This window comes from Eublepharis macularius, chromosome 2 (genome assembly GCF_028583425.1).
Source record: "Eublepharis macularius isolate TG4126 chromosome 2, MPM_Emac_v1.0, whole genome shotgun sequence".
NCBI lineage: Eukaryota > Metazoa > Chordata > Lepidosauria > Squamata > Eublepharidae > Eublepharis > Eublepharis macularius.
The window spans coordinates 20,477,314-20,503,556 of record NC_072791.1 but is presented as its reverse complement, the minus strand read 5'-3'; the positions used below and the strand labels follow the sequence as shown (position 1 = coordinate 20,503,556).

General features: G+C 43.2%; 1 protein-coding gene across 2 annotated transcripts; it reads left to right on the top strand.

Moving 5' to 3' along the window:
• The first annotated feature begins 1,459 nt into the window (after window positions 1–1,459).
• On the top strand, window positions 1,460–24,433 carry LOC129324882 (60 kDa lysophospholipase-like). 2 transcript variants are annotated; one of them, XM_054972320.1, is made up of 16 exons: window positions 1,460–1,721; window positions 5,384–5,513; window positions 6,023–6,134; window positions 6,539–6,664; window positions 6,879–6,962; window positions 8,095–8,221; window positions 11,538–11,650; window positions 12,425–12,610; window positions 12,997–13,110; window positions 14,352–14,471; window positions 16,061–16,144; window positions 18,393–18,556; window positions 20,128–20,214; window positions 21,430–21,529; window positions 22,914–22,974; window positions 23,757–23,839. In XM_054972320.1, the coding sequence occupies exons 1-15, from the start codon at window positions 1,466–1,468 to the stop codon at window positions 22,971–22,973; spliced, it is 1,863 nt and encodes a 620-aa protein (XP_054828295.1). In that variant the 5' UTR covers window positions 1,460–1,465; the 3' UTR covers window position 22,974; window positions 23,757–23,839. The 2 variants fall into 2 exon arrangements, with proteins under 2 accessions (XP_054828295.1, XP_054828296.1); XM_054972321.1 differs by lacking the exon at window positions 22,914–22,974 and having other exon boundaries at window positions 23,757–24,433.
• Window positions 24,434–26,243: the final 1,810 nt, after the last annotated feature.

The window sequence follows — 26,243 nt, the reverse complement described above, 5'->3', positions numbered from 1 at the left end:
CGACAAAGCTCCTCTCTTGAAAACTAGGAGAGTCCAGTAGCACCTTTAAGACTGACCAACTTTATTGTAGCATAAGCTTTCGAGAGCCACAGCTCTCTTCATCAGATGCATGGAGGGTACCCCATGGCTAACTCCTCTGGATCTCTTGAAAACATACCTTGAAAATCTTGTTGCTCTCTAAGGTGCCACTGGTCACAAATCCTGCAGACCACCTTAGCTACCTGCCTGAAACTGTTTTGGAATATGTTATTTTTGTTATTTCTTTGCTTAAGATATTAACTCAAAATGGAATATTAAGTCTTCCAAGGAGCAATTCTGAAAAATATTTGATCTGACTTGCTTCTGCTCCCAATTTTGGACTTGTGACTCTAGTCAGACACAGGGTTTCTCCCAAAGAAAACATACAGTATCCTTTAAAGTATTGTTGCTTACTGTTATAATAATTGTGAGATTATAACTGTGGTTATTATGGTTTTATATAGCAGCATCACTGTGCCTGGTGCTTTACATATTGTGAGAAGACAACCCCTGCCCCCAAGAAGCTTACAGTCTATAATGACAAAACCCTTTGTGATTCCCTGTGATAATCCCAGTGAGCTAAATGGTACTAACTTCTAAGTAACACTGTAATCCTAAATAGAGGCATGCCCATCTAAGAGCCAAGCTACAAGAGACGCCTTACACAGGTTGGACACTTGTCAGCTTCCCTCAAGTTTTGATGGGAAACGTAGGCATCTTGGTCTTGCAGCTGTAATGGAGAGCCAAGCTGTAAAACCAGGATGCCTACATTTCCCATCAAAACTTGAGGGAAGCTGACAAGTGTCCAACCTGTGTAAGGTGTCACTTGTAGTTTGGCTCTAAGTCCATTGACTTCAACAGAAGGGTGTACCTTTGTTTAGGATTGCACTGCCAATGTACATAGGATTGCCAAAGAAAAATTCTGGTTTTATATGTTTTACACTTTTCTGACTCTGTCTCAACAATCATTTTAAAACATGGAGCTAGGCAAGCGATGTCTATTTTTGCATGAACAGTTAAGGGATATATTCTCTTAAACTGTGTTCTTTTTCCTCTGAAGGTAAGATGAAGGTTTTCAATAATTAATTTTTAGCGTGACATTTCTGGTAAGCAAGAAATGAAGAACTGCAATGTGTTTTTATATGGGGTGAAATCATTTTGTAACTACGAAGAATATTGGTTCTTTTTTTAAAGAGGAGGCAGCCAGTCTTGAAAAATGTAGACTGTGTTCGGGATTCTTTATTAAAAATGATTCCTCTGCTGCCCCTTGGGGACTTTCCTTCTTGTGATGTCAAGTTGCAGCCTCATTGCAGGCACAAAGTTCATGAACGGGTCCTTTGCAGCCGTGCCAGCGCGTCCAGAACGAGGTCACAGCATAAGCATAAATGTCAGATGTGGAGATGCATGTGATTGGGATAAAAATAGAAAAGGGCATGGAAACACTAGAATGGAAGGCTTTGGAGAAATCCACCGTGCTGATTGCGGTAATCCTACTAGTCGCTGCTGGTGGAGTCTACCTCGGGCAGGGACCATGGCAGCAGCCCCTACCCCACGGCTCCAGCGGCTGAGGAGTTCTTCCCTGAGCCACGAGAGCTTGTGGGGCTCGCCTGAGACCTGGCCCACCAAGGAAGAGGCCAGAGCCCACGTGCTGGTGCTCAACACCGGGGGCACCATTGGCATGGGGGGCACAGAGTGCAGTGGAGGTGAGTGGACAAAAGGAAGCCTGGGGGGTCAGAGAGAGCGTGGGTGCTTTTGACGCTTCTGCAGAACACTCTGACCTCTAAAGCCTTTGGTCTTGCAGAGAGGGCAGGACTTGGAGTTGTTGTTTGCCTCTGAAACATGTTCTGAACGGTAGAAGGGCTCAGCTTTAGAAAGTAGGAAGGCACCCCAACGAAGAGTGTCCCTGGGCATGCGCAGCCTGATTTTTTTTCTCCTTTCATGGTGACTGACCCCACCAGCTTCTATATCTTTTCATTGATTCTATAAGAACACCTGGGAACCTCTGATTATCCGGTGGTTCCTGGGGTGCTGCAAGCTAGACTGTTGGGAAGAAGCACCTCCTCCTAGATATGGGGGGGGGTTGTCTTGAGCTTTTTTCTCCAGTTCCTGTAGGAGGGGCGTCTTCTCTGCTTCCCAGTTGGGTTCTCTACTGGGAATCCCTGGGAATCCCTGAATTTCCCCTGCATTGGGGGGAAAATGGGGACAAGGAGACACGCACACCCCAGAAATAATCCTGATCAGTCAATTGATTCCTAAAAAATAAATTAGTTCTAGTATTCCACTAGCCAGATTCTCTGCTGGTTCCATTACCCTTTGGGGCACCAAGGCAGCTCTTGGTCTCCAGAGTGCATCTCCTCCCAAGTCTATAGTCATTTGTATTGTCTCTGGAGCAGCTATTCTGATAAAATCCACACTAAAGTTCTGAGTTTGGCTATAGCCAGATGTTTCCAGGAAGCACACAAGCATGGAATGAAGGCAACTGACCTACTTTATAATTTCAAAGCCTGCATTTTGTGTATGCATCTGAACATGCATTTAGCTATCATGTTTAATACACACAAAGTTTGCAGGCATCCTGTCTTCAAGTTGACTCACTGCATGGGGAAGGGACATAAGACCATAACATAAGAAGTGCCGTGCTGAATCAGGCCGATCCATTCGAGTATTCTGTTCACATAGTGACTGACCATCTGCCTCTAGGAAACCCACAAGCAAACAGACTGTAACAGCAGCTTGCCATCCGCACTTCCCAGCAACTGGTGTAAAGAGATATACTGCCTCTGGTACTGGAGGGAGTAGTATAGTACACTACTCTAGAAGTACACTAGTAGCCATTGATAGCCTTGTCCTCCATGAATTCGTCCACTCCTCTTTTAAAGCCTTCCAAGTTGGCAGCTATGACCATGTCCTGTGGCAGTGAGTTCCACAAGTTAACTATGTGCTGTGTAAAGAAGTACTTCCTTTTGTCTGTCCTGAAACCGCAATCCCATCAGCTTCAGAGGATGAACCCTGCTTCTAGTATTAGAGAGGGAGAAAAGTTTCTCCCTGTCCTCTCTCTTCAGACCATGCATAATTTTATAGACCTCTATCATGCCTCCCTTACTATCCAGTTTGGTGTAGAGGATAAGAGCATGGGACTGTAATCTGGAGAAACAGGTTTGATTCCCTGCTCATCCACTTGAAGCCAGCTGGGTGACCTTGGGTCAGTCACAGCTTCTCGGAGCTCTCTCAGCCCCACCCACCTCACAGGGTGTTTGTTGTTGTAGGGATAATAATAACATACTTTGTAAACCACTCTGAGTGGGTGTTAAGTCATCCTGAAGGGTGGTATATAAATTGAACGTTATCATTATTGTTGTTATCCTTTTTTCTAGGTCAAACAGCCCTAAGGGTTTTAACTGATGCTCATAGGGAAGTTGCTTTAGCCCCCAATCATTTTGGTTTCTCTCTTCTGCATCTTGTCAAGCTCTGCCATATTTGTCTATACGTTCTAAACATTCCTTGTCCCTGTTATTTGTCCCAGCTCATCGGCCTCTCCTGAAAACATCCAATCAGGAACAAGTGTCTGTCCTATACCTGAAGACAAATGAGAAGAATTCATTAAACGTCTCAGCAATCATCTTCCATTAGTACTCCTTTAATTTCATTGCCACCAAGTAGTCCAACCCCTTCCCAGGTCTGTTTCCTGCTTCTGACATGTTTAAAGAATTCTTTTTTGTTGCTCTTGATGCTTTCAATGATACATTCCTCAAAATCCCTTTTTGAATTCCTAATTGTCCACTTGTCTTTTCTTTGTGCAAGTTTGTGTTTGTTTTTGTTTGCCTCTGTCTGGTGAGCTTTCCACGTTCTGAAGGAAGCACATTCTGATGGGGATATGAGTTAAGAAGAATCTAGAAAGTTAAATTAGTCCAAATTGAAGGTCCCAACATCAAAATGACTGAATATAGGACATCATAACAACAACAACAACAACATTCGATTTATATACCACCCTTCTGGACAATTTAATGCCCACAAAGAGTGGTTTACAAAGTATGTCATTATTATCCCACAACAAAACACCCTGTGAGGTGGGTGGGGCTGAGAGAGCTCCAAGAAGCTGTGACTGACCCAAGGTCACCCAGCTGGCTTCAAGCAGAGGAGTGGGGAATCAAACCTGGCTCTCCAGATTAGAGTCCCGCGCTCTTAACTACTACACCAAACTGGCTCTCAATATATAAATATATATATATCAGTATACAAAAATACCTGTATTTATTACAAAATAGTATAAAAACCATTGCAGGCCCAAATATAGCCTCAATTCAGATTAAAATCATACAGAAATCTCAAACAAGAACCTTATGTGACCCTGACCAAATGCATTCGGGCCATATGGCCGCCTTCAGTGGTCAAGCATAATTATTACACATTCGTTCTAAACTATGCAATAATATTACAATAATTAGTCAATATAGGACTAAGTTGAAATTATGTTCTAATCAATATCAGTAACTCTAGGCAGAGATGTACTTAAGAGGTCTCATTCGAAATCAGGTACACATGTCTTTAGTGGTACCTTCGTGTACCTTCCTATTTTGGTCCAAGAAAGATCAATTCTAAGTGCAGTCTGGGAGTAACGTAGTAGTGTATAGTGCTTTAAACTGCTTTGTTTCTAGGTGGTGGAAATGGTTGAGGCTCCAGCATAGGACTTGTGACTCTTTTCCAGCAATCCCAGTCAATTGGGGAGGGTGGATTATTTTTTGGATTGGAAACCCCAAGCCTTGGTTTTTTCTAGATCTGTTAAGAATAAGACATGCAAAATGCGCAAGTTATGTGTACACCACAATTCAGAGCAGTGCTATGCCTGCAACCTGTGGTTGGGAACAACTATTCTCAGGGGTCATTTCGTAGAAAAAGAGCAGGAGGAACTCATTAGCATATGCCACACACCCCTTGCCATCACCGGAAGTGTGTCATTAGGATAACTGATTTACATATGCCACACCCCCTGACATCACCTATTCTGGCTGTTTTGGACCCAATCCTGGCCATTCAGAGCCGAAATTGGGCCCAAAATGGTAAAAAGGGGCTGAAAATGGCTGAAAAGGGGCCCAAAATGGTCAGGATCAAGCCGCTAATGAGCTGGAGAGTGATCCACCACCTGTCAGAGGCCCGATCCAGGCTGTTTCGGCCACAATCCAGGCCAAAACGGGCCCAAAGTAGCTGAGAGTCAGGTGGCCGGGGCCACTTGTCATATGACCTCTTTGGGGAACTGCCGGAACTGCGTTCCTGTGCATTCCCCCTCGAAATGAGCCCTGACTATTCTATGTAAAGGTAAAATCTAGTATTGTGCCAATGGCTTTCTTGTTTGTGTTGTTTCCAGGGCTTGCTCCTGAGCCTAATAAGTTAGTCAAAACATTGAAAAAAATGCCCATGTTACACGATGAAGAATACGCAATAGAAACCAAACTCTATGATTCCTGTGAGTTTGCAGACAGCACCTTGGTGCTCCCGTAAGTAAAAATGTGCACTCTGTGCTTCATAAAGGACTAATTTTGATCTGCAAGTGACACATATTAATGCATCCACAATTTTCTTCCTTTAGAGACTAACCAGATGTTTGAATTGTGTAGTTGAGAAATGGTTCAAACTGGATTTGGTTGGCTATAAAGAGGGGTTAATGTGCCCCTGAGTCTTTGGGATGGGACATATATATAAGTCAATGAAATAGAAATAAAACAACAGAAATAGCTTCCCTGATTTTCATTACCCAATTGGCTTGGAAATGTGTTTCTGCTTCTGCCCTGTGAGTGGAAGTTCCACTTCGTGCAAACTGTGCCACTGCCTAAACTGTGCCTACTTCTGAGCACAACAAGGTTCTCACATGAGAAGGTGCCTTAAGTGTGAACCTGTCCAAGAATTTAGATGCTTCCAGAGTCTGAGGTGCAACTATAGCAATTATAAGAATTAAATCAGGAATGAGGAAATTGTGTCTAATGAGCTGTATTTTTGCCTTATTCAGTCTTTCTAAAAGAAAGAAAAGAATTATCTACACAATTCTGGAGTATTCTCCATTGCTCGATTCTTGTAACATGACAACTGAAGATTGGGCTAAAATAGCCAAAGATCTTGAGGTATTGTATTCTGTGTCAATTTTTTTTACCCCATTGTGTTCTATCATACTTTATAAAATGTGGTCATGTCGTGTATATTTCATATCTTGCTTCATTGTTTTTACTTATCAGACGTTTGATAAATATCTTGCAATTTCTTTTTGTGAAACACAGTACGATGGGTGCTGTTGTTTACACTATAAAGTTATTCAGCTTAATTTATTTTAAATATTTGTTTTATTGGAAGAGTAAAGGGAGAAAATAAGAGTTGTATAATCTATTTTTGAATATGAAATGTTCACCTTTTTAATGAGCAAGTCAAAATGGAACCACTTTGCATATTGGATATTTCTGTTCATTAAAAAGCTGAACTCTTCATATATTTTTTAAAAAGATTGCTTACACCAGTGTCCTTGACTTGCTAGACTTACTACGAACAATACGACGGTTTTGTGATTCTTCACGGGACGGACACAATGGCCTATACAGCTGCTGCTCTATCTTTCATGTGTGAGAATGTCGGTAAAACCATTGTTCTGACAGGATCTCAGGTAATAGGTTCCGTGTTTGGTGGGACTGTTTTACAGTTACACTGCTTGCTTAGGGTGGGGACGAGTCCCCCTATAAAATTTCCATGCTCTTCTTTCATGAACCAGAGCTCTGTATTCCCCCATACGAGTCAGGAGGTCTAGAATCATAGTTGAAAAAGTACACTTAGCGGACTGTGAGACATTTTCTTTGTGATTCCGATCTTTTGTTTTCTAGGTCCCTATTTATGAACTGAGGAATGATGGGCGTTCCAACCTTCTGGGGGCGCTGCTAATCGCTGGACAGTTTGTCATCCCTGAGGTGTGTTGTATCTGGCAAAACGCTTTCAGCTTTCTTTTCTTCAATGTACCAATACAGTTGGTTAATCAACAAGGAATGGGATCACAATGCAGGATTTAGAGATCTGGGCCGATTCCAGATGACTAACCTTAAGGCGCTTCATGCCGTCCTCTTCCGGATCGCGACGGGGAAAATGCGAAAAATCGCGTTTCCTCGCGCGAGTTTTGCGCGACGACGTGCAAAACTCGCGCGAGGAAACGCGATTTTTCGCATTTTCCCCGTCGCGATCCGGAAGAGGACGGCATGAAGCGCCTTAAGGTTAGTCATCTGGAATCGGCCCTGGTTGGTGTATACTTTAGGCCTGGTCTACACATGTGGTTGGATCCACTGGTAATTGCCACTGACAAAAGGGATTTCTGCCTGTGGGGTGCGGTTTCCTCACCTTCCCCCTCTTGCTGCCATCCAAAATGCCCCCCAAATGTTGCTTTTAGGGCCCCCCCGAAACAACAGCAGGGGTTGGGTGTCTGCAATGGGAGTGAGGAACTAGCACAGCTTCAAAAAGGAGAGGTGAGGCCTACCACCAGTGCTCTCGACCCTTGCCCCTCCTGGATGATAAGGTAGAAAGGCAGCTAATAAATAAATAAATAAATAGGGGGCTGTTTTCCCTTACCTTGGAACCCTATAGAATGATAACTGCCTACTTGATTCCTATGCTCCGTTGAGAACGAATTAAGAAATAAAACAAGACGCTGCTTCCTCTTTTCGGGGGGTTATGCTAGAAGTGCCAGTTTCCATATCAATGTACCGATACGATAACATGGCTTCTCGCTACAAAGTAAACACAATCCTGGGATCAATGAAGGCTGCCACTTATGCACTGGATTGTTGTCCTTCCTGACTCCTTAAATCATGCAGAAACCACATTAATGAACCCTTGGTGTCCATCATAAAGCAGTCACTCATGACACCTTCCTCTGCCCACTCAAAAAAGTGGTTAGCTGTCCAGCAAGGATACCTCCTTAGGATACCTTTTGGATCCAACGCATCACATTTTTTTCACTATGTTCTGGCTTTTTTTTTTCTTTTTGTTTGTTTGTCTCAAGTGGTTAAATGCCAACCCTACTGAAGGCAAATTTTATTATGTGTCATGCAGGTCTGCCTCTATTTTCACCATAAACTGTACAGGGGAAACAGGGTGACCAAAGTGGACGCTGGGAGTTTCGATGCCTTTTCCTCACCTAACCTGCCTCCCCTTGCAAATGCTGAAGTGGATATCAAAAGTAAGTGATGGTGAGACATTACGTGGAAAGGAAGATACCTTTTTTTGTGTCTGGTTTTAGTGTTGGATAAATTCATCCAAGGCCTTTGTTTAGAGCCATTTTATAATTTCTGTATTAAGAAAAAGATATTCCCCACTTTCCAAGTAATTCTCAAAGTGAACAACAGCAAGTAAAAGCAAAATATAGTTTTAAACATCAGAACAGAAATATAAACAGATAAACATTTCCGTGGCCATTAAGGGACAGGAGGGCAGTGAAGACACCATTGCTTGGTTGTTCCTGAATCAGCTCAGCTTCTACTTTAACCCTCCACAGAATTTAGAGGAACTAAACATTAAATTTTGCTTGTGCTAGATTTGTTTCAAGGGAGGTTTGTTTTAAGGTCCAACCTTTGAAATTTTAATTTTTTTCAACTTGTCTTCCTCTCTCCCTATGCACATATTTTCTTAAAAGTCAGTTAATTTTATAGTTTTAGTCTTTAAAATTTAAATAGATTTGTTGTATTTTGTAAATATTGTGAGCTGCTCTCAGGGATCCAGTCAAAAACAGGATACAGATCTAATACATACAACTGGGCAGGCATGTTATCCCCAGATAACCAAAGAAGCAGAGTCTTTGAACTCCATTTAATAAGACAAGATCCGAATTTGGCAGATCTCAGAAGAGAGCTGTCTGCATAATTTGGGAGCCACTACTGAGAATACCCTGTCACTTCGGCTAACAACAACAACTGTGTGCTTATATACCATTCTTCTGGACAGATTAGTGCCACACTCAGAGTGCTGAACAAAGTTAGCGTTATCATTATCCCCAAAATATAGCTGGGGAGCTGGGGCTGATAGGAGTGGCTTACCCAAGGCCACCTGCTGAGCTCACGGGAGTTGAACTAGCAGAGTGCTGATTTTGTAGCCCAGCCATTTAACCACTGTGCTACAGTCTAATATATGATGGAATCTTCAAAAGGTCCTCTGTACCAGATCTTGAGGAATGGGAAGGGACATATGAGTGAGAACTGCCTCAAGAATCCTAAACCATAAAGGTCTGCAAAAGAGAGCACCCACCGCAGCATAAGTTTAACCCAGAAATTAGCTGGTAACCAGCAGTGCTCATATGACATGGATTTTGCATGCTCCCTGCAGCAAATCCCACCATTCAGTCTTCCTGCTGCATTGGGACCAGTTGCCACTTCAGAATAACCTTCAGGGACAGTCCCATGTACAGCATAGTCCAGTAGTCCAGTTGAAAGGTTGCTAGGTCGTGTAGCATATGAGCCAATCTCTCTCTTCTAGGAAGGATCATTAGTGAATAATCTGATTCTCCTGCCTCTACTGAAGCGCTCAGCAGCAGCAGGAGGAAGATCTAAATTCACTCACTTTTGAACTGACCTGGGCTAAAACCCCATATAATATCAAGAAGTTGCCGCCTGTACTGAGCTTCCCAAGAGCTTCATTTTGGTACAGCCTGTAGAGTATGTGGTATGAGTAGTGTGGGAGGTCTGTCACCTGGTGTCCTGGAGGTGTCTTTGGATTATCTTCCTGAATGCTTCTCTCTTCCTCTCTCCCTCAGAGCCAAGCTACACAGGTTGGACACTCGTCAGCTTCCCTCAAGTTTTGGTGGGAAATGTAGGCGTCCGGTCTTGCAGCTTGGCTCTCCATTTAATTGAAGTTTACAGAGTGGCAGTCTATGGGAGGGAGATCATGCAGCTGGGAGGAGAGTGCAGGCATCAGGCTCTCGCCGGGTGCCCCCCTTCCCCTCCGCTGTGTGTGTGTGGGGGGGATTCTGTAAACTTCAATTAAATGGAGAGCCAAATTGTAAGACCAGGGCCGAATCCACACTTCCCTACCTTCCGCTTTTCATGTGCATTAATCACGCTGGATTCTATCCCGCAATGCCCCAGTCTGTGTTCACATCCCTTCTCTTACTGCCACTGCCTTGCGCTATACTTCATCCACATCCCTGGTAGAATTGCGCAATATGGGGCGGGTTTAGATCTGACGTCGCCAATGACGACATCATGTTCATTTTTTCCTCCTTTTTTCATCAGATTTCCGCTATAGCGTTTTTTTGCTAAATTGCTATGGTGAGGCCACACCCCTATGATGCCTGTGATTGGTTAATGTTATTCTGTGCCTTCTTTGAAATCCATTGGACCATTATTCTAGCGGGCTAATTTGAACTGATATTTAAGGTGGGGGTGATCCAAACTCTCTAAATGGGCAGACTAATTATTTGATGCTTGAATGCAATGTTAGAATGACAGATTTCCGCTATAACGGTAATTTCAACAGTTAAAAAAAAAAATTAACAGCCATCAATATTTCTGACTGTTCAGCATCCTAAAAATAACACGGAAATGGAAATGATGCCACTCCTTGATGTCTCTGCGGGGATTTTGGAGCACCCTGGTTAAGATTTATGGCCGGGATTGTGCAACAATACTGGGAAAGTCCCCTTTTTTAAAAAAAAGGGGGGGAAAGGGCGGGCAGGCAGGCATGCTGCGGAGAGAGTGGAAAAGCTTGATAACTGCATGGCAAAGAGGGATGGTGTTCCAGAAAGGCTGCAAACACGGAAGTGGGGTGGTTTGAAGGGGGCGGTCTCCTTGTGAAACGCTTCTATTTGTCCACATCCATGGTGAGAACCGCGCAAGAGAAGCGTTTGAACGCATGACAAATTCGTCTGAGGCACAACGCGAAAGACGCGAGAGAATGGCGGGATTGAGGTAAGAGTATGTGAACAGCCCTCTGAGAAGCAAATAATGGGCGGGGGAAAAGTGGAAAACTTGAGAAGTGTGGATTCGGCCCAGGATGCCTGCATTTCCCATCAAAACTTGAGGGAAGCTGACAAGTGTCCAACTTGTGTCAGGCGTCACTTGTAGCTTGGCTCTCACAGAACCATTCTACTGCATTTCCTGTTAGCTACTAGATGGGAAGGTCTCTCTACTTTCAAGAGTTGTATATTACAGGAGGGCAAGGCTAAAGAAGGCTACCCAAAATCTGCTCTCCCCCTCCCCGCCCCCACCAAGAAACTTAATGGTGTCCCAGAAGATACAACTTTACTTTTTTCAAACCTGCCTCTAGCGCATTTCTGTTTCTGGAGAATTCAGCCTCTGCTGACAGTGAAACCTACAAGAAATCCAGAGGTCTTTGAAACTCTTTGGTCTTTTTCCTACAGTCAAAAAGATGGACATTTTTGCTGCTGTAATCAAACATTGCATGTAGTTTGTAAGTTTTTAAAATATGGACGTTAAGTACTGGCACCGTCTGGTATTCTATAATGTTCCTTCTTTCTTCTTCCCCGTTTATTTTCTTTCTAACAGTTGACTGGGGAATCATATGGCGAGCCAACACTACAAAGAAGTTTGAGGTCCACACCAACATGAATAGGAACGTGGGGTTGCTGAGGATTTTCCCAGGAATTACAGCTGCCACAGTGCGTGCCCCTCAAATATGGTCAAGGCACATGGCCACGTTGCAGTTAGTAAAAATAAACAAATAAACAAACCCTGGTTTCTTGGCTCTTTCTCTCACTCTTGCAGAGAAAGAGCAAGGTTTGGCCTCTAGTTGGCCTCTAAGGTGCTACTGGACCCAAATCTTACTCTGCTACTACAGATCAACATGGCTACTCACCCGAAACTATGCAGAGAAAGGGCATTTATGTAAACAAATCTGTGGATCAGTTTGACCTTTGTTAGAGCGTCTTTGCAAGAAACCATTCTAGCATCTTGAGGGAGTGTTGGGAAACTCTAAATAACATCAGGATTTATCCACACAATGTGGGCAGGATTTATCCAGTTGGCACAGTTTTCTGTTCATGTGCCCCAGCTGCCTTGTTCTCTACATCATCTGTACTACACAGCCTTCCCCTAAAACCCAGATTTTGCTGTGACCTGGAATCCTATGGAAACGGTCTCTGTGCAAACACTGCATGCCTAACTATTGAGGGCCAAGCTACCGTTCAAGTGTCATTCGTCACTTGTAGCTTGGCCCCCTGTTATGATTCCTCTCCAGGCTAAGGAGGAAGGTTCTTTAGTCTGGAGGAAGGCTTTACATTTTGCTCATGGAGTGGTAGGGTAAGAGTAGCATCCGCTTTGCTCTATGCGCATTCGCTATATTTTTTACTATATATTTATGAAGATTCCTTAACATCAGTTCTTCAGTGCAGATTTATTTTCCATGCCACTCTTTATTATCCTTTTTTGAACAGGTGAAGGCATTTCTTCAGCCACCAATGGAAGGGATTGTGCTGGAAACATATGGAAGTGGAAATGCTCCGAACAACCGTGCTGATCTGCTGGAAGAGTTGAGGCTGGCCACGGAGCGGAACGTGGTGATCCTCAATTGCACTCAGTGCTTGCGGGGGTCCGTGGCCTCGACCTATGCAACCGGACAGGTGCCGGGAATTATAAATTGAAGATGTAGAATTGGGGAGCTGTCAATTGAGTTGGCACTTGCCAAAAAGGGAGGGGAATACAATATTTGGCTGCTTTCCCCTCCTTACTGCGGGATGGCTATTAGTCCATGTCGGTCCCTTGATCACGGTAATCAACTTTCCCAGGGTTGGAACGGACTGCTGAGGTGAGGGAAACATAGGAAAGATCTGGATCCAACCACTTTTGAATGCTGCTTCATTGTTGTGCTTGGGGCTGGCTGAAGAGGGGTTCTTGAAGACAATCTATAAATATATAAGCATGGCTAATCTACAATATCTCTGTCCCATGTATACCCAACAGTGTTAATCATGCCTGTACTGTGGCTCTCATTTGTTGTTATTTCTAGGATCTTGCACATGTTGGAGTAATTTCAGGAGGCGATATGATGCCTGAAGCATCCTTGGCAAAACTGTCTTACGTACTGGGCAAAAAGCAGCTTAACTGGAAGGAGAAGAAGAAGGTCTGCTCTGCACCATGAATTTTATTTGTTGTCTCTTGATTTTGACCTTGTTGGCCTGAAACCTCTGCAACTCAGTTTGAAGGAAAGGTTCAGATAAATTGTTGGCTTGCAGAGTCATTCTCGTCAAAGGAAGACAGGATCAAGACTTCAGGGGTGCCTTTTTAAAAAAAATAAGAGTTTATTTTAAAAAGGAAATATGTAAAAATGAAAAATAGAAAGTGCATAATAAAAGAGTATACAAATACTAGGCTGGCAATTGAATCGAGACTTATACAATCTATAAACAATACATACAGAGTTATTTTGAGATTTATACAAGCTCTGCATTTAAACACATTGAACTAATACAGGGATACATTCAAAATTTGCCATACAGTTACATAATAGTTCTCCTTCCATCTCCTTCCCTCCTCCAAGGGTGCCTTTATCTCTGACCTCTGAAGTCTGAAGAGGCAGGAGCTATGCAGCAGAGAGACCTGGGGGGTCTCGGTATATAGTTCACTGAAAACATCCATGCAGTGATGGAGAAAAAGGTAGATTTGTTGTCAGAATGTATTGGAAACTGATAGTCCAGGGAAGCCTGATCTCTCTAGATCTCAGAAGCTAAGCAAGGTTGACCATGGTTAGTAATTGGAGGGGAGACTCCAATGAAGACCAGCGTTGTAGAAGCAGATCAATGTTAGTATCTTGCCTTGAAAACTCCACTAGAGGTCTCTATAAGTCAGCTATGACGTGAGGGCACTCTCCACCTTTACCAGAACTTCAATGCCTCTACATAAACGCATGTCCTATATGGAACATTGTACACAGTTCTGGTTGCCCCATCTCAAAAAGGACAGCAAAGAGCAGGAACTGGTATAGAGAGGGCAGTGAATAGATTAGGAAGGTAAAATGGCCCGGGAGCATGGGTCTACTCCGTTTGGACTCAAGTAGTGGAGAGAACAGGCAAGCCTATGCCAATTGCTGTTGGCAAGGTCTTTCTTTATAGACGGAGTGAATCCATATTCTCTCCCTCTGAACTGTTTCTTGACTTCTCTGAACAACCATATTCTGCTGAGAGATTAATTTTAAGGGAGGAGGATAATCCACTGACATTTGCGAAGCCTTGATAGAAGAATATCGATGGTATTTCTGTTAGTAGGTTGCACCCTGGAGTTATTAAAACAAGATTTCAGTGGAATTTTTTTCTCTTGATTTTTTAAAAGAAAACATTTTGTTTATTTGTTTCTTTTCCCCCTTAGATGCTGGCTGACAATCTTAGGGGAGAAATGTCTTCCACACTCACAGGAGCCCAAAGCTCTTTAAGAAACAGCCATTTTATTAAAGTGATCACCAAATTTATAAGTCTTAATTGCAAAGAGGTAAATAAATAATACGAACTTAAGCAAATGTAAGTCTGATAGTCAAAACAGGGAATTCTAATAGTGATAAAATCACTGAAAATTGTGTGTCTATAATTTTGGGTGGGCTTGTGCTTGCTTAGGTTAGTATATGGAAGACAAGAGAAAATTTTTAAACTGTTGGAATAAGAGTTAACTACAGGGAAGTGTACTGACAAAGGTATTAGTATTGCTATGGGATGATTAATTGGTGGTTTGTCATTGTAGGCTGAAGTTGTTTTCAGACACCTATAACGCCTCTGGAAAATCGTGCAAAACTCGCGGCACAATGGTGTCTTCAATGGTGCGCTGATGTCAGAAATTGCGCCATTAAATGGGAAATCATGCTATGAAGACGCCGTCGCGCCATGAGTTCTGTGCAATTTTCTGGAGGTTTTAGGTGTGTGAAAATAGCTTGAATTCATTAAAGTTGAAAGTGGAAGGAGTATGTTTTTGTGGTTCTAATAGTTGCAATAAGAGTGTTTAATCTTATAATCCCATTTGGGTAAACCGCGTGATATATTTGAAACATATATTTGGCTTGTGCAAAAAGTTGTGTAATGGCTGCATCTAGACGTAGTGCTTTACTGTTATTTTTAATGAGATAACATCAGGGCTTTTTTTCAGCAGGAACACAGTGGAATGGAGTTCCGGAACCTCTTGAAAATGGTCACATGGCCAGTGGCCCCGCCCCCTGATCTCCAGACAGAGGGGAGTTTAGATTGCCCTCTGTACCGCTGGAGCGGCGCGGAGGGCAATCTAAACTCCCCTCTGTCTGGAGATCAAGGGGCGGGGCAACCAGCCATGTGACCATTTTCTCCTAGGGCAACCCACTGAGTTCCACCACCTCTTTTCCCAGAAAAAAAGCCCTGGATAACAGTGTGCATCTTGAGCAATGGAATATACAATAGGTAGATCAAATGACTTCATTTAACTGGGTTTTGAAATTGTATTGGAAAAAATACCCTGTGCTATGACTTGCACATACAGAAAAGATGGTGCGAATACAAATTGCTCTCACCTAGAAAAAAGCAAGGAGTAAAAAGCAAGGAGTAATCCTGGCACTTGAGCAAGTGTGTGGAAATGTTCCGTGGGATTCAACCAGGGCTTTTTTTCAGGGGGAACGTGGGGGAACGGAGTTCCGGAACCTCTTGAAAATGGTCACATGGCTGGTGGCCCTGCCCCCTGATCTCCAGGCAGAGGGGAATTTAGATTGCCCTCCGTGCTGCTCCAGCGGCATGGAGGGCAATCTAAACTCCCCTCTGTCTGAAGATTAGCGGGCGGGGCCACCAGCCATGTGACCATTTTCTCCGAGGGCAACCCACTGAGTTCCACCACCTCTTTTCCCAGAAAAAAAGCCCTGGATTCAACCCAATGTGTTTTGGATATATTGGTATTCTACATATATATGATCTTTTGGGTTTTGATTCACATTCTACTTTTTATATTACAGTTCAGTCAGAAGAAAGAAAATTATGTGCATGTGTTCCATGTTCACTTATCCACTTAGTATTTCTGGAATCATGCCGATGTATACATTACATGATCTTTTTTTATAACCTGTTTCTTAGGAGCTTGGAGCTTTAATTCCATCTTTGGCATGTGCTGCCGCTAAAACGGGTGATATGGATGCCTTGAAAGCCATTGAAGAAGTGGTAATAAATATCAGCAATTAAGCCTATTTAGGATAATGCCAAGATCTATAGTGATGACCTCCTTATTGGCTAGGCTGGAGAGTCCATGGGGGCATGGAGGAAGGGCTGAAATGGGTCTAAGTTGTAGCTGGGTGTCTCATACTGGGGCAGCCATTATTTTATAACAGATATTGCGATCCAGATAACAGGGAGGCTCCAAATTCAGGTGAAGGAACTCCCACCGAGAGATCTCAAGCAGGATTGATTTTGCTTGACATGTGCATATTTATTTGGTTACAGATAGCAGGAATTTAAATGGTTGAAGTCTGCCTTGGGGTCTTGCACTCTGGTTTGGATGGTAGCCTTCAACTGTGCCATCTGTCATCTTTGCCAGGTAGAAAGGTCCTAAGGTTGCCAATCTCCAAGTGGTGGCTAGAGATCTTCCAGAATTACATCTGATCTGCAGGCGACAGAGATCAGTTTCCCTGGAGGAAATGGCTGCTTTGGAGAGTGGACTCTATGGCATTATACTCAGCTGAGGATCCTGCCCTCCCCAAGCTCCACCCCCCCAAATCTCCATGGATTTCTCTACCTGGAGCTGGCAACCCTAACAGAGCCTCAGACCGTTGGTGAGATGGTGAAGCAAGATTAAAGGTTCCTTTGGATAAGAAATCTGAGCCCCAAATTTAGGGGCAGAGTAGTTGTCAAATCCTATTTCTGTTCCTTTGGGTGTGCTGCAATGTGGCTCTAGTTTAGACTGGACCCCTGGCCTAGCTTGGAGTCTGCAGAAACCCCAAGGTAGGTTCGTGTTGAGTTGCAGCTGTAGAGGACAGTTGAGTCTTGGAATCCGTGTCCGAGACAGCTGGGGACAGAGGCGTAACATGAATGGTCTGCCCCCGTGGAATCTTTAAAAAGAGCAAAATGGGCTGGAACAACGTTGTCTTGTGATTATGAATACAAATGTTTTGAAATTTTCAAGGAACTTTTCTTCAAAAAACGAGTAACAGAGAATGCTGTTGAGCTTTACGCTGTACGAAAGGGCGGGGGGGGGGGGGGGAACAGACTCCAAGAGTCCAAGGAAGAAAAGATGGTGCAGGCAGAAAAATATGAAGAAGTTATCCTTCTTCATATTTTTCTGCCTGCACTATCTTTTCTTCCTTGGACTCTTTTAAGGCAGAACTCTACTAGTTCCCTGTAAGAATCCAGTCCTCAGGCATTTTGATTGGGATCACAGCACATGGAGAGAACGGGCCCCTACCCCACCCTGCCCCTTAGGGGCACTGGGTCAGAAAAATGATGCAGGGGGTAAGGAAACGGCTCCTTCTCCCCGCATGCCACCAGGGGTGGATCTACTATGAAGCTAATGAAGCTTAAGCTTCAGGGCCCCTAATCCTGGAGGGACCCTGAAGCAACTTTTTTTTTTTAATGACTGAATTTTCCCACAAAATTGATGGAATTATTTTAAGTGTGCGTTATTAAAATAAGGCTCTTTTAGTAACAGAATCATAAGCCAGTGGGTTGAAGTGCATAATATTGGTCTTAGAATGTGCTCTGATACCCATTTCATGCGGCTTCAGAATGTCAGTTGGTCAAATTTCAAAATTTGCTCAGGGGCTTGCAGCACTTGAACCCCCAGCTGTTGCCCTGTTGTTGCTGATTGAGAAGGGGCCCCCATAACAGTTCAAGTCTCAGGATCTCAAAAATGTAAGCCCGCCACTGGATGCCGCAGATCCAATCCAAATCAGGCCCCCGTATGTTTGAGAACCGAGTACCCATGGGATACTTGTCTAACTGTATGTCCCTGTGGCGGTTGTGTGTCAAACTTAACATGTAGTCTGGGCCTTCGGTAAGGCATTATGCTTGGTTTCATCTGACTGGTACACAGAGATGATGGCCAGTTCTATAGAGCTCCAATCCCCACACAGCATCATATGGACTTAGAGTAGCTTCGTTCTCATCAATACTGAAGTATATTGGCCCTATCAATGAAGTTATTTTTGGAAGTATCTACATTTAAAACATATTTAAATTAATGCTGATAGGTTCCCATAACACCAGTATTCAGGAAAGAATACTAAAAAGCATGGAGTGAGTCCATCTGATCAGACATGAGATATTAATACTTTTATGGAATGTTATTTCAAATGAAGAGTTCAGGAAGTCTGTGTTATCAAGCGGACTTGTTTTCTGATACTGTTTAGTGAAATCTTCACTGCTGTGTCCCAGTCTCTCTCTTCTTGAGCGGACTGGATATATGTCCCTTTTGCAGGGTGGAAATCTGAGCTGTGAAGATTATGATGGCCGCACTCCACTTCATGTTGCATCAAGCGAGGGACACGTTCAGCTAGTTGAGTACTTACTAAAGACAGGGGCAAGTGTCTATGCAAAAGACAGATACGGGGCCACTCCCTTGATGAACGCCATCGAATTCAGGTAGAAAAAGAGGGGGATGCTGCTCAAACAGCAAACTTTTAGAAATTTCCCTCATTTATATGTTGGCTTCATTTTATAAAATTATTCTTATCTCTACTACTACTAGTTTTATTATTTCTAGTTTTAAAGTACTGTCCTGGTTTTTTTTTTCTCTATCGGTATTTTTTTGCTATTTTTATTGCTGTTGTTATTAGGGTACTACTATTTTGATCCATCTTCTCTCTTACCAGTGATTTTATTGCTGCTGTATATATTTTTATGCTGCCGTTTTTAATTGTTTGCATCCTAATTATTTTAATGGACATTACAAGCTGTCTTGAAAATATTCTTACTCCGAATGCAGTATGTGTGTGTGTGTGTGTGTAGCTGCTCTTAACCACTGTACCAAACTGGTTTATCCCTGTCACGGAAAATGATAAATTTACAGGTAGGGTTGGATTCAGCAAAAAGTACTGATGGTTGTGAAATGGGAGAGAAAGTAGAGGAAGAGCCACCATCTTCCATGTACTACAGTAAAGGTTGCAGAATTGTTGACATCAATTATTTCTACTGCTGTTTGGCTCAGTGCAAGGTATTAATTATTACATTCAAAGTTCTTCACGGCTTTGGTCCGGCATACCTTCAGGACCGCCTCCCTCCCTATGTTCCTCCATGGCAGCTTCGCTCATCTGAACAGGGTCTCCTGCAGGTGCCAGGCTGCACACAGGTGAAGTCAGCAGCCGCCCGTACAAGGGCTTTCTCCGTGGTGGCCCCTATCCTGTGGAATGACCTGCCTGAGGAAGTCAGAAGACCCCCACCCCCCTGGCTTTCTATAAACGATGCAAAACCAAACTATTCAAAAAGGCTTTTTACTCAAATGGGAGGGCTGCATTGTAGGGATGGGGTCTCAGATGCTTCACTAACGAGTTGGGGATCATAGACTTCCTCCCTATTTTTGCCTTATATATTATCTGCTGCTTTAAATATGTACTCCTACGTACAACCAGTGCTCCATGTTGTCTAATGTTAGTCCTAGAATTGATTATGTTTTGCTCCAGTATTTTTTCTACTCTGTCTTGGATCCTTGCTAATGCCATGTCTTTTAAACTTGTATCTGTTTACCTTATGGTATTGTATTGAAATGTACTTGATACTGATTGTATTAACCTCATACTGTGTAATCTGCCTTGAGTCTCAGTGAGAAAGGCGGACTATAAATAACATAGATGGATGGATGGATGGATGGATGGATGGATGGATGGATGGATGGATGGATGGATGGATGGATGGATGGATGGATGGATGGATGGATGGATGGATAGATAGATAGATAGATAGATAGATAGATAGATAGATAGATAGATAGATAGATAGATAGATAGATAGATAGATAGATAGATAGATAGATAGATAGATAGATAGATGGTCCATGACAAGTTTACCTTGTGCCCAGCACTTCTCTTACACCCCAGGCAATATCCTGGCTCGCTTACCTTTAAAACTGGCCCTGGGTCAACTCATTTCTCTATCTAAGCAAGAGGACTCTGGATAAATTTGAGGTTTCTAAAACTTTGTTTCTTTTCCCCATAAAGGCATATGAAAGTAATACAGCTGCTTCGGGAAACCGGAGCTCACCTTTCTAGTGAAGAGCTAAAGAATGCAGGAACCAAGCTTTGCCTGTAAGAAAGCATTTAAAATTAAGCTGGATAACCTGTAAAGTACATTGTGTGTGTGGGGGGGGGGCCTTCCAGATAATACAGTTTCCCTGTACCCAGGGCTTTTTTTCTGGGGAAAGAGGTGGTGGAACTTAGTGGGTTGTCCTCAGAGAAAATGGTCACATGGCTGGTGGCGCCGCCCCCTGGTCTCCAGACAGAGGGGAATTAAGATTGCCCTCCGTGCTGCTCAGCGGCGTAGAGGGCAATCTAAACTCCCCTCTGTCTGGAGATCAGGGGGCGGGGCCATCAGCCATGTGACCATTTTCAAGAGGTTCCGGAACTCCGTTCCCCCGCCTTCCAGCTGAAAAAAAGCCCTGCCTGTACCACTAAACACGGGGTCCTGACAATACACTGCCATCAGAACAATATTTCCTCTGCACTGACTGCAGTTGCCGTTGCTCAGCTCCAACTCAGAGCCATAACAGCATATACACTGAAGCAGGAGCCAGTCTCTGCTGCCTGGTGTTATCTGCAGAAGACATCAGAATTGCATTGTTTTTTGCACTCACAGGTTACAGATTTAGATGTACAACTTCAAATATCACAGGCTTACACCTAAAAGCTGAAGTGGCCTGCTTTTGGGTTAGACTAGACTAGACTAACTTGATCTGGCGAACTCTCTAGTCCTTCAGTTCTGTGATCTTTTGCATTCCAACAATGCTGTCTGTTCTGATTAATACTGGTAAATGACCCACTTGTTCTGCTGTGTTTCAGCTTCAAAGAAAATCTGAAGGGGCGAGCCTGTGGACTATGTTTATTTTTGCAGATCAAAAATCTCCCAGTGTCAAAACAATTCTGTATCATGTCTTTCCTCCTTTCATTTGGTTACTGTCATACCTGTTTTCAGGAAATAAGTTTGTGAATGTAGATGATACAAACAATCTGGTTGCACTACTTGTGTCACTGTGGCCTTTGGCTCAGCCTTTATTTTTATTATCTTCTAGGCTTGTATGCGTGGCTCAAGAGCACAGAAAAACTTCTGATTCCGCACACATTGGATAATGCACTTCCAATCCTCTTTATAGATCATTTGGAATGGATTTTTTTTGTGTGCGGAACAAAAAATCCACCTCAAACGATTGATAAAGTGCATTGAAAGTGCATTATCCAACGTGCAGAATCACTATAGTTATCAGAAAACTATGTGATAGTTTCTTTCATTTTCTCTCTCCCTTCCAGCCTTGCTGCAAATGGAGATGTGGATGGATTGATGGCTTGGCATATTGCAGGTGTAGATATGAAACAAAATGATTATAACAGCAGAACACCTTTGCAAGTGGTAAGTATGGCAGTTGCAGTGTAGGGTGTGTATTTGTTGGGGGAATATATGCTGTGACTTACGCTGCTTCCGCACATGTTGGATAATGCACTTTCAATGCTCTTTAGTAATCATTTGGAACTGGGTTTTCATATGTGAAACAAAAAATCCATTTCCAAAGGATTGCTAAAGTGCATTGAAAGTGCATTATCCAATGTGTGTGGAAGCGGCCATAATCAGAGTCCATTCCTCAGTGTTGAAAAATATTGATGATTGGGACAGTACACAAACATTGGAAGCTGCTTTATATTTATATGTGTGTGTGCTGTCAAGTGGCAATCCACTTTTGGCGACCCTACAAGAGGTTGTGAAGGCAAGATATGCACAGAGGTGGTTTACTCCTTCCTCTGCAGAGCAGCCGCTCTCTTTCTTGGCAGTCTTCCATCCAAGTACTGACCAGGACAGACCCTGTTTATCTTCCAAGATCTGACAAGATCAGGCTATGCCTGTTTTCCCAGCCCCAATCTGCTTTATACTGCTGCAGCTTGCTTATCTATCAAGATCAGTATTGTCTACTCTGACTGGCAATGGCTGTCCATATTTTCAGGCAGTAGTCAACCAAAAGCAGGTTTAGGAAAGATCGCAGCAACGTGGGGCCAAAGCCTGACAGTGCACAAATGCACAATGATGCTATGCAGATACTGGGGAAAAGACCACTTTATGGAAAGAGCTCTACATGTGCTTAGCTTCAGCTTTGTGCTGCGTTGTGAGTGATCCTTCCAGCTATACTCACGAACTGACTGGCCATTGAGTATGATGACAGGAAGCTTAAAGTGGAGACTGCTGGTGTTTGATGCAGGGGGCATGAAAAATCCATGCAATGTGAGTGCCTTTGGATACCAAATATAACGACAGGGAGCTCACAGAACAAAACAGCCAGGACTTAGGATACACTTGCCCTGCTCACTGGCTCTGCCCTGCTCTCACAGTAGGAAAGAGGGGGAGAATGTTGTTGTGTTTGCAATGTCACTTCCAGTCACCACATCTATGATGCTCTAGGAATTTTGCCATCCTCTATGGCCTTTACCATGGAGATTTGGGGGAATTCCCAGAGCATCATGCAGCAGGGCCTCTCCCTATGCCCTGTCCCCACTGTATGGTACATAATGCTCTCAAATGGAACCCCAGTACTGCCTAGGATATAACCACCTTTTTCAGGCCTGCACAATTTACATCCTGCTAGGGTTGCCAACTCCCATTATGGAAATCCTTGGAGATTTAGGGGATGGAGCCTGGAGACCGTGTGGACTGGAGAGGGACTGGAGCATGTGGACTGGAGAGGTTTAAAAACTTTTAAGGATACTTAAGCAGCCCAAACCCCTGCTGTTTAAACTTTAATTTGCAGGCAGATGCTGCAAACAACCACCAAGTCCTGGACTTCTTCAATAAGCTGAAATCAGTGTGAGGTAGGACCTCTTCCAAAAGTCTGAGTTTTCTGCAGCACATTGGGCTTTTTATATTGCTTTTATTGTTGTTGTAACTTTAAGGATGTCCAAAGATCCAATCACAATCAACATCTAAATACAATATAAAGACACAACAATATTCCATCTTTTGCACATGTACACTCATGCAAGCTCTGTTAACTTATAGACACCTGGGTGGTGGCTGGAGATCTCCCATAATTTCAACTTTCAGGAGACTACAAGATCAGTTCCCTGAAGAAAATGACTGGTTGGAGGGTGGATTCTCTGGCATTATAGCCGCTGAGGTCCCTCCCCTCCTCAAGTCCTGCCCTCTCCAGACTCCATCCCCAAATCTCCAGAGTTGGCAACCTTAAGCAGCATTTTTCCAAGCAGTTACAAATTGTGGGTTGCAAAAACCAAAATTTCAAAAGCCATTGACAAACTGACAAGGATGAAAGAGAGAACTTGAACTGCTGCTGGTTGGCAGCGATATTTCTATATGTAATTGATTGATCCTTGTGTATGTGTCCTCCTTTCAGAGAACTCATTCAGTTTCCCTTCTGGCATGAAGCTTGCTTGGTGATCTTCGGCCAGTCACTCTCCCTTAGCTTAAGCTACTTCGCAGGGTTGTTGTGAGGATAAAATGGAGGGGGAAGGACATTGTATGCTGCCCTGAGCTCCTTGGAGGAAGGGCAGAATAAATCTGTGCTAAATAAACATTTGAAAGAGCCCTCATGGTAGAACTTAACATTAATCATTCTTTGCATTATTTCTCCTTGTAGGTTCTTCAAAATGAACGGGACACATGTCACTAATGAAAATATGCTTGAACTTATAGCATTGGACTGATCGGGCTTTTAAATTGGAAAACAGTAGTAGGATTAACCTTTTACTCTTCCCTTCATGTTGAAAGGAAGTTTAGTTGGATATTTCTGAAGAGCTTGACTTTGGACTGTTCTTGAAATCGAAATACATAATTTTTTGTCTAGTAAATTGCACCCTTATTACATACCACAGAAAACAGGCCGTGTAGTTCTTCCCTCTAAACTTAACCTCTGCCCTGATGTTTGTCAACTTTGAATTTCTCTTCTTTCTCTCCATAATCTTAGAGTCTCTCTACATGACACACTGGGGTGCGTGTTTGTCAAGTGTCAGGAGACACAATGTTAGCCAGGAAGCGTAGTTTTGAAAGACAGAGCTAGTGGAGATTGCTCCAGAGGGGACAGATTCTCTCACAGCCCTCCACCACTTCTGGCTTGCTGGGCTATCACTATGAAGAGAGCTAGTGCTAAATATTTATATAGCATGATAAAATGAGTCGTAAATAAGATAAGTACATTGGTCTCAGCTCTGTAATTAAGGCCTAGCTGTCAGTGAAATGGTATACATCTGTCTGGCACTTTTACATTGCAACAAATAGTTTTCTCTCTCTGAGTTAAAATCTTATTCCCTGCACACAGAAAACTTGCACACCAGGGAAAAATTTTGTAGCCCAGTTTCGGCCATGTCATACTTTTTCTATGATGAGAATTTTTTAATAAAGAGGAGTCATGGAAATTTGCACTTCCAATCTGAAAAAGTATAACCCAGTTGGAAGCTTATACCTCAATAAATATTAGGTGCAAATCAGAAGGGTTTCATTATTGATTGATCATGAAAGTTAAAGATCGGTACCATGGACTGGCAATAGAGAGGCTTGTGGAAGATTCTTCTAAACATAAGAATCTTGAGAGAGGACCTGAAGGAACAGAGACAAATGAAAGAGGTTATTCCATACAGGGGACAGCCTGGCTGGTTCACACATTCTTGTCAGTGATTTGATCTCAGTTCACTTGTTTATTGTATACACTCGATGGCTGGCAGCTGTACATGTGAATTGACTCCATGGAAAAACATTGTGTTTGAGGTAGTATATTTATGATGGCCCATTCAGACATGGAAGTCATTTCTTGATCAAATGATGAACATGCAGGTGTGAACTACTTCATAGTGAATATGAGTGGGAAAAGGGAAGTAGTTAGATGATATGGAGCACAGATTGGGTAGCGGCTGTGGCTCTGTGGTAGAGCATCTGCTTGGTATGTAGAAGGTCCCAAGTTCAATCCCTAGCATCTTCAGTTAAAAGGATCACATAGTACAGTGAAAAGCCTTGATCTGAGACCCTAGAAAGCTGTTGCCAAACTGAGTAGATAATACTGACTTTGATAAACCAATGGAGTGACTCAGTTCTTGAAAACTGCCAGTGAGGGGGAGCTCACCACCTCCCTAGGCAGCTGATTCCACTTTTGAACTACTCTGACCGTGAAAAAGTTCTTCCGAATATCCAGCCGGTACCTTTGTGCATGTAATTTAAGCCCATTGTTTCGGGTCCTGCCCTCTGCTGCCAACTGGAACAGCACCCTGACCTCCTCCAAATGACAGCCTTTCAGATATTTAAAGAGAGCAGTCCTGTCCCCCCTCAATCTCCTCTTCTCCAAACTAAACATTCCCAAGGCCCTCAGCCTTTCCTCGTAGAGCTCAGTCTCCAGACCCCTGATCATCCTCGTCGCTCTCCTCTGCACCCTCTCGATTTTGTCCACATCCTTTTTGAAGTGAGGTCTCCAGAACTGCACACAATACTCTAGGTGCGGCCTGACCAAGGCAGTATAGAGAGGAGCTATGACCTCCTGCGATTTCGACGCTAAGGCCCCTTTGATACAACCCAGGACTGAATTGGCCTAAGGTAGCCTTAGTATAGATTGAATTAGACTGAATTAGCCTTAGTATAAGGTAGCTTCCTGTTTGTTCATGTGTGAGTAGGGGGATGATATGGGATAAAACACACATTTCAGGACTAAAGATGGACAGCATTTAAAATGACTAGGAGTTGGGAAGAGATAACATTTAACTGTGGCTTTGAGGGTAATATTGTGTTATTCACAGTACCTTTAACATGCATAAACGTACTTTGGACTCATCCACTGAAATGCAAGGTGCTATTCTGAAGTGCTGGTTTCGCATCTGGATACTGTAAGATCCTTGGTTTTCCTCTTGTTGCACAACTGACCTCGAAGATTTAAAAGACTCTGTGCACATTGGGTTGGACCTCTGAACTAATTTTTAAAAGAATACTGAACATGCACAATATACATTTTTTTAAACAATGCGTAACTATAACTTGTTCCCCATATCTGGAATCAAGAAGGGCTTGCAGGTCAGAAGGTGCACTGTGATAGCTCCCCTTTTAATAATTAACCACTGAAGGACCACCATGAGAGCACAAAAGAAAA

Excerpts from the sequence above, each read along its gene's own strand:
- LOC129324882 (XM_054972320.1), top strand. The coding sequence starts at position 1,466 with ATGGAAGGCTTTGGAGAAATCCACCGTGCTGATTGCGGTAATCCTACT. Across the intron at positions 8,222-11,537 it reads TGCTGAAGTGGATATCAAAA|TTGACTGGGGAATCATATGG; the intron begins GTAAGTGATGGT and ends TCTTTCTAACAG. Across the intron at positions 12,611-12,996 it reads CGACCTATGCAACCGGACAG|GATCTTGCACATGTTGGAGT; the intron begins GTGCCGGGAATT and ends TGTTATTTCTAG.